This window comes from Austrofundulus limnaeus, unplaced genomic scaffold (assembly GCF_001266775.1).
Source record: "Austrofundulus limnaeus strain Quisiro unplaced genomic scaffold, Austrofundulus_limnaeus-1.0 Scaffold1, whole genome shotgun sequence".
In the NCBI taxonomy this organism is placed as follows: Eukaryota; Metazoa; Chordata; class Actinopteri; order Cyprinodontiformes; family Rivulidae; genus Austrofundulus; species Austrofundulus limnaeus.
In genome coordinates this window covers 1655506-1663957 of record NW_013952403.1, presented here as the reverse complement: position 1 = coordinate 1663957, position 8452 = coordinate 1655506, and the positions used below count along the sequence as shown (strand labels likewise).

At 39.9% G+C, this 8452-nt stretch overlaps 2 protein-coding genes across 2 annotated transcripts in view; one reads left to right on the top strand and one right to left on the bottom strand.

Annotated features, from left to right (window-relative positions):
- The window catches only part of nkrf (NFKB repressing factor), a 17408-nt gene extending 13360 nt beyond the window's left edge, over positions 1-4048 (top strand). The window contains exons 3-4 of the mRNA XM_014003902.1: positions 340-464; positions 1207-4048. Coding sequence (XP_013859356.1) covers positions 374-464; positions 1207-3455 — 2340 coding nt within the window. The 5' untranslated portion in view covers positions 340-373 and the 3' untranslated portion in view covers positions 3456-4048. The remainder of the gene's footprint in view (positions 1-339; positions 465-1206) is intronic.
- A 56-nt stretch (positions 4049-4104) lies between these two features.
- LOC106514632 (ubiquitin-conjugating enzyme E2 A) lies at positions 4105-7927 on the bottom strand. Its single transcript, XM_014004014.1, has 6 exons — positions 7710-7927; positions 6621-6701; positions 5474-5499; positions 5224-5313; positions 5050-5138; positions 4105-4895 (listed from the first exon to the last, which is right to left on the bottom strand). The coding sequence occupies exons 1-6, from the start codon at positions 7751-7753 to the stop codon at positions 4767-4769; spliced, it is 459 nt and encodes a 152-aa protein (XP_013859468.1). The 5' UTR covers positions 7754-7927; the 3' UTR covers positions 4105-4766.
- Positions 7928-8452: the final 525 nt, after the last annotated feature.

Sequence of the window (8452 nt, the reverse complement as noted above, 5' to 3'; positions counted from 1 at the left end):
GTGGAGACGGGTCATTTTGACCCGGAGGACAAAGGGTGTATACAGAAAATGAGGACAACAGGAGGGTTAAAAGTTGGTAATATCAGTTGTCCTTTTGTAACAGATCTAGTTGAATGACCACCTCCAGAATTTGATTTGGGCAGCAATGCACAGAGAGTTCCATAACTGGCACCTTGGAAGATTTGAAAATATAAATTAATACTACTATACAAAACATAATTCTGAAAAGTCAAGGCATCAGACAATGAAAGAACTGTACAGTGATGAATACAAGCATGTTCATTATCTTAGCATGTACAATACCCCCTTTTTAATACTATTTTTTCTTAATCTCCACAGGGATGGCCTGGATTTGATGTGATYGGTGCTGGTGATGGCAGAAGGGACTGACATTGGCGAAATGCCCTCTTTTGACCAATGTCCTGGTTCAGAAACGAGAAAGAGACCTACATCTTCTGATGGCCGTGAGTTGTCACAGTTGTATTAGAGGATTAAATTCTCAGTTTTATTGTTTTATATTGTTAAATATTTCTTTTATAAATATGAAGTCTACTAAACCACAACAAACTGATTTGCTGATAGTTACAGAATTGCAGAAAACTCTTAAGCTGCTTTTCATCATGTTTGTAAAATTTTGCTCCAGGGAGCTCAATTTTTCTTTAAGTTTAAAACCTTTTCCAAATTAACAAGCTTTCTTAATAACTATTACATAGAATTTATTTTTGTTGTTTGATATTGTTTTTATTTTGTTTTATAATTTTCCTTATATGTAGGACACATATTTTGGATGGCGCAATTTTGTTGTCAGCAGTTTTGTGGTCATTTGCAGTGATTGGACTAAAAACTAATTGAAATAAAAGGTTAAAATCCCAGGGAAACTTTGCGCACAGTGATGTAAAATATTCTAGGCCCTGAAGGGGAGCAGATGTTGAATTAGTTGTAACATTTGTAGCTTTCACTCATGTTTTGTCCTAAAATGTATCCTGCTGAGTTTTACTCACAGCATAAAGCCAATTAATCATGCAGAGAATGTTTTTATAAAAAAATAGGAGTGTGTAATTAATTTTTTTTGCAAAATCTTCCGAACATATGAAAAATGAGACATTTTTTCTTTGGCTTGTTTACCTTTTAGTCAGACATTGTCCTGATGTAATCACGAGGCAACTGATTAGACTTTATTTTTAACACAGAGTCTTGTTTTTGCAGGAGACGAGCCCATGAGGAAAATGCCTGTCACAAAATTTAGTTCCAGACCTCGCTTTGAACCTGTGCACTTCGTCAGCGGTGGAAGCAGTGGAGGAAGCGGCACTGATGAGAAGGAGAACGATAAGGAGCGCAGGAGGACTGAGTCGTACGGGGCGAGACAGCGGGACTCTCAACACTCCTCCTCCCACAGCAGCAGCAGCAGAGCGCAGGGCTTCTCTTCCCTCAGGCCTGCTTTTGACCGCATGCCATCATCCTCGAGGGACTTTTGGGGTTCCCATAGAGACCGAGCTAGTGACAGAGAGATTTCCTCAGGGAGCACTAGTGGACTAGGTTATGGAGGTCGTGAGCTTTCTTTAAATTTCATGTCAAAAACGCAGTATGACTACACAGCCAAGTATGAAGCCCACACCTCTTCTCACAGCTTAGACTCTTATACCAAGCCCCAGAGATTCAATGGATATGGGGGTGGGTGCAGGGACAGAACTGGAGGCTGGGATTTAGGACGTCAGGGTTTGGGCTATGGTCATCAGGACAGGCTGTCATCGAGCGGGCCTTTTAGTAGAGTCTACAACAGCCCGGGCAGGAGCATTCATTCCAGTGTTTCCCAGTCTGGATCTTTGCAGCCTCTTCCAATATCTCAACCCACATTTGCTGAAAAGCAACGGCTGATCATTCATGTTGGTAACGCACTGGCTGCGGCCTTCAGGGACCCCGTTTTAATCACTGGGAGTGACTCGCCAAATTATAATTTCATGTTGAGCCGCAGCATCCAGGCTTGCAAAACCAACCCAGAGTACATTTATGTCAACCTGAAGGATATTCCTCAGGCTGACCTGCCAAAGAACAGGAAAGTCCCAACAGACGGTTACGCCTGTGAACTGAGATGTCAGGGTGTGTATCTGGCTACTGGATACTCTGGCAGTAAAAACGGAGCGAGGGACCGGGCTTCTGAGCAGGCTGTGAAGCTTTTCCTAAAACCAGTCGAGGTTCGTGTTGTGCAGCGTAAATACAGACACTTGATGGTCAACGACATGGTTGTGTGCCAGATGCACAGCCCGACGCCAGCATTCCTACCTGCGCTCCGGAATCCAGAAGACAAACCAGCGCCCAGCTCTAAGGGCCAGTATGAGCCCGACCGCCATAAACCCTGGACAGAGTTCGTGGTGATGGACAACGCTCACGACGCCATCTGCATTTTGAACAACTCGAACGCTTTCAATCGCATGAAGATCGACTACAAGTTTGAGCAGCTGCCCAACAATTCGTGGCTGTGCAGGGTTTTCCTGCAGGACGAGCTGGTAGCGGAGGCAACGGGATCTAAAAAGAGCTCRAAGCACGCCGCCGCCGAAGAAGCGGTAAAAAAGCTCCGCTTGAACCAAGCACAACGAGAACAGCAGCAGCAGCAACAATCGCAGTACGTCAGAGGAAATAACCAGCTGGATTCCAGTGAAAGCTTTGGGCCACAGGGTAACAGGAAGAAGCAGCTGAGTGAGCTGGTGATTTTGGAGAACTCTGATAACGCCATCTGCATCATTAACGACACGGCTCAGTTTAATAAAGTGTCTGCTGATTACAAATTCTCCGTGCTGCCTGATCATCGCTGGAAGTGTGAAGTTTACCTTGAAGGGCAGTACGTYGCTGCAGGAATCGGTCCAAAGAAAATAGTGAAGCACATTGCGGCGAACGAAGCTTTAGTCACTTTGAGACAGACCCAGGCTGTGGTCAAATCAAACTTGCGCAAGGAGGGACACAGCGACGCTATATCCCGCTCTCAGATTCTGGCTCGCTCCGGCGAGGAGGCCATGAGGCAGGAGATCAAGGAGGACAACATCGGAAACCAGCTGCTCCGCAAGATGGGCTGGAAAGGCGGCGGCCTGGGCCGAGACGGGGAAGGCATCGCGGAGCCGATCAGAGTGAAGGAGCAGTTCTCCAGAGAAGGTTTGGGTATGGACATGGACAAAACAGGAAATCAGCTCACCAAGCGAGACATCGAGGACATCATTCGCAACTACGCTGGCTCAGATCGAACGGACGACCTTCGATTCTCCAACGAACTCACCAACGACGAACGCAAGCAGATCCACCAGATTTCTCAAAAATACGGCCTGCGGAGCAAGTCGTACGGACAGGGGCGGCAGCGCTTCCTTATCGTCAGCCGGAAAGTTCACAAAGACCAGCTGATCGGCCAGCTTTTACAGGAAGGACAGGTGGGACGATATGAACTTATCAAACCTCAGGCCTCTCATTAAAATGCATGAAAAACATGAGCAAGTTTCCATCAACTTGGACTTGAAAACAAAACATATCAYGAGTGTATGTCTGTCCCAACGTGACACATTTACTGAACACTTAACAGATTCAAAGTGAACTGGTTTAATACATTTTTTTTTTCATTTCTTTAAAATGAGCTCTTATTCAACAGGAGACAAAAATTTTTTTTTCAATTTTTGTGCATCAGAGCTTGTAGTCTGCTTTGTGGGATTACGTCTTAATACTAGGAACATTTCACTAGTGTTTCGTTCATAATTACGGCAGAATATGTATCTTTTTTTCTTTTGCTCTTTAAAAAACATTGACAGATGACTCATTAAAGACCAGGATTAGAGTGGCATTAACATTAACTGTAGGTAGGAGCTCSAGTTTCACTGTAGTGACGCATCTATTCAGCAATACTCACATTATTTGCTTTTTTCAACAATTCCGAGATTTTTCTGCGTACTGCATCAGTGATCAGAAAATCTTTTAAAACTGTGGTCTTTGTTAAATGTGAGTTATGTGAGTACAGTTAGCCTGTCTGTTTTCACAACTGTAAACTGAATAAATTAAAACTGATAATCATTAACTGACTGAATTTCATTCTGGGTTATAGTATCGGGATATAAAGAAGCACAAGAAAAGTGATGTAATATGCATTTTATTTACAAGAAAATGTACATTTTGTTACATGGGTTACCAGTGCAAGGTTTTATAACCTGAAAGAAAATTTAAAAAGGTGTAACCATTTTTTTTTTATATATAAAATTGTAAAACAGCATTGGAATTTTTCACAMAAACCCATTGAGACAACACACCATTAAAAATAAAAAATATGTGTTGAAGGTCTAAATAGGTTAAATGTTAACATTCAGAGAGCTGCTAATTGTCTTGTTTCTGTCGAGGAAAGACGTTGACAATTTTATAACCAAAAGACAAGGCTGTACAAGTTAACAGGCAGTATCTACACAGCAAACCACACAGGCAACCATCAACCAGTAAACTTCATGTAGGAATTCAACAGRTAAAGCTGTTCCAATTGAAAGGCAGGCTATCATACTAAAAAACAAAAYAAAAAGTTGGGGTATATATAGCAAGTAACCCAGATATAACAAGGTACATTAACTTTGAACAAACAACTGCTTCTGTCCCACAACAGCATTCTGCAGGAGTGAATGCCAAAGCACTACAGCTCACAAACTTAGCAACAGTTCGAGGACAAATATAATGAAAGGTTTTAAAAGGTGTGTCGTCATATCTGCGTTTTCTTGACTCCGGGTTGTTCATACTCCCAACAACAACAAAGGTCAACAGTCACGCCAACTCTGTTCAACAATAGCAGAAACCCTCTTCTCATACTCCCGTTTGTTTTCCTGGTAGAGCTGGGCTGCCTGGCTGTTGGCTGGACTGTTTGGGTTTGGCTCATCCAGTAAAGACTATAAATGTACAAAAGAAAGCATCGGTAGGTTAGCTTTCTAAGTAATATGTGTTTAGACAAAGCGCAGTTATGGTAGTGTATTGCGTATCATATCCTTAAATGTTTTACGTCGGCATAAAATGCATTTATTTTGTGACGGAATATTAAATTACCTGTATTGAAGTTAGGATTGAAGAGACATCATAGGTTGGACTCCAACGATTCTGAAGTATATCTAAGCATATGCTACCATCTGCATACACTGCAAAAGAGCACATAAAGAACATAAAGTCTGACATCTCTCCCAGAAAAAAAAAACATCAGTAATTCAAATAAATACTACATACCATTAGGATGAAACATTTTGGAGACAAATCGCACTGTTGGAGGCTTATTTGGATACTCTTCTGTGAATTCAATGGTAAGTTTGAAGGTTCCTGAAATTATAGATATCGTATTAAATGAAATGCATTTAGCTTAAATAGATTCATTACAACAGTTTAACTAAAAACAGTTTTTTTAACACACACACCTATAAACAGAAACAGCATCTTCACATGCAATGGTTAATAAATGTAAATGAAAAAAGCAACTTACCATCTTCAAAAGGTGTTCCCTCTGGTCTAAACAAACGAGCAAAAAAAAAAAAACAGCTTATAAATCATTCTGTGATAATTAACTTAAAACTCAAGTTATTAAAGGCACTTGCTCTAAAAACATTGCTGGGGTTTTATATACCAGAACAGCTGGTTCAAATTAAATTAAACAACTCATTACATAACACACAGGGTTTGTGTTTTTATTATTAAACAAACCAAAATGTAAACACTAAGCCCACTCCATAAAGCAACCAATAGCCCCAATAAATCAAATTATGTAGTTATCTATATGTCTTCTTCATATTTTATATGATTGTGGAAGATTTGTAGCGCACTTCTCTATAAAAAACGTTCTCGTTTTTAGATGTGCATAGCTCTTTTAAAAAGGAGCATTCGTGGCATTTCAGTCTGGCTGAGAATTCGATTTGGACAGTTATTCCTCTGAAGAACTGTTATTATATGTTGATTTTCTTTGARATTTGTTGCTGTGCTTGGGAATCTTGTACTTTTGAATGACCCGGTTTCATAAAACATTAGCTGTCAAATTCACGGCAGTGTGTCCGACTCTACAAAGGTTTTAAATACAAAACATGCAGAAGGCCCAAGTCCTTTGACCGCAAAACCAAGCMTAAAGTTGCATTAGCGCTGTTGGCCATTGTTTACAAAATGTTATTACTACTTTTCTTTTAATTACTTGTCTTTTTGACTTTTTTATTTTCCCACTAGTGTGACAAAACAAGTTTCCCCTCACAGAATCGCTGAAGTATCTGAAAAATCTATCGTGGAGGCATCTTTTTGGATAGCTTTACTGCATTTTCCAGCCAACTTCACTACTTGCATTGTCAAATCTCAACTTTAAGAGTTATAACGGAGACTTAAWAAGTCTGAGTTTTGTCTTTTTTTCCCCTAACATTAAATAATCAGATTTTAGGATGAGCCTGCTGGAATAGACACACAAAAGTGTGCTTAGTTATACCACACAATACCTCTGCGTTTTTAGTTTCATTTTGATAAATAAATAACACTGTCTGGTTTCTCATGTTTTGCTGTTCATCTCAGGTTGTACTTCTTTATTTCTGATGCATAAAAGAGTATAATAAATAAAATGTACACCTGTAAAGTAGATTTTAGCTAATAAAACTTACCCAAAAATGACAGCGTTCCACACCATGATATTGTTTTCTGATGGAGCCCCACTAACTCCAGCTGGAGGATCTTCTTGCAGCCTGAAAGATGCAAGAAAAACAGTCATATTAGGAAACATGCTGATTTCATACAAAGTAGACATACTTGCATTATGTTTCTTTAGTAGCCCAAAGGACTGCTAATTCTAAATATTAATAAACCAAAATAAGACACATAATGCTTTTTAACCAAGCTCCAGCCCTGGTGGTTTGCTAAATGACTAGGTAATACATTAATAACACTGCCACACAGAAATAACTGATTTTCATAATGGAATATGGTACCTACCTCCTTCATCTACTAGGTTCAGAGTTAATAAGGAAATTGTTCAATTATTAGTTGATGGCAATTGTGTTAACTAACAATGCAAAGTCAAGTTTTAATCGTGGGTCAAACCAGAATAAGTGTTTGAAAATGTGACCGTATCAGTACTATTTAACTAGAACATAGACTGTGGCCCAGCTGAATGTGCTGTGTCTGTGTGTGCTGTGTCTGTGTGTGCTGTGTCTGTGTGTGCTGTGTCTGTGTGTGCAGGTGTTTAGTGACCTCGTGGCAGATGGTTGCTGATCCTGAATCTAAGTGATGATCTATCAGGGCCTGGGCAAGCAGCTCACTTTATCACCGAGTGTTCCGACTAACCTGCCGGAACCTTTTGCCCACAAATAAACTACATCTGATAAGTCTTCAAAACTCATACGAATAACGCCATTATTAGTTTTACCACAAAAATCATATAACTATGGTTCATTTAAAGCGTACAAAGCGATCAGCGATCCTGAGTTGCAACACCAAATCGCTGTAACTTCCGACTTGTTTGCCTACGCCGGTAGMAGCAACATGTCAGATTACTCAACTTATTTTAAAACTTTAAAAATCARAAGGAGCTATACAGATCGAAAAAGAAACCGAGATAACATTTAGGCCTACTTATCTATAACTTAAAGAAATTTACTTTGTGGCTCTGTGGAGTTTAGTATTGCCACTTGAAGCTAACAAACTAGCTCCGGGATGTTAGCAATAGTTAGCTCAGATGTTTCCCTTAAACTTACCGTTTAAAGTCCCTCATTAAACGTCGTCTTGCTGGAGTTGACATCTTTTAACACAGACAACTAAATTTTTACTCAAACACTTTAGCGGCTCCAAAAAAGTAAAAAAAAATATACTATTAAATGTCCTCAACTCCTAGCTAGCCAGCAAACGACCGCTACTAGTTAGACAAATATGGAAAGCCCTCGCTGTCACAATCACGTGATCATTACGCGTCCTTTTGACGCGTAAACAACGCATAAACAAGGCGTAAACAACGCGACAATCACGCGTTGTTTTCGCGTCGAAATTTAACACGTTTTTGCCGAGTTAACTACGTGTAAAATACGTGTGAAGTACGCGCCACCAACGCGTACTTAATTCGTATGTTTATATTATGTCTGTTTGGGTAACTTCACTTCCTACACGGTTTAGGTCGCGTCTCTTCTCATTGGCTGTCAGGTTCAGGGCTAAACCACTTCAGCAGAAGAGAGGGGTGATTCCCAGGTCCAGGGCTAGACCACTTTAACAAAGAGTGGTAAAGAGACGGAGAAGCTACACTTCTGCTTGTATTTTAATTAAAAAAGCCTGATGTTTCTTTTACTTTTTAACAAAGTTATTAATAAACCTAAGAACTGTTCAATAAACCTGTTTCTGTTTCCTATTCCTTCCAAAATTGAGAAATGTATTTATTTTAAGGTTAAATGTTATTAGTTAAATTCTTCCCTTATTTTTAATGACAATGTTGATCATATATATATATATA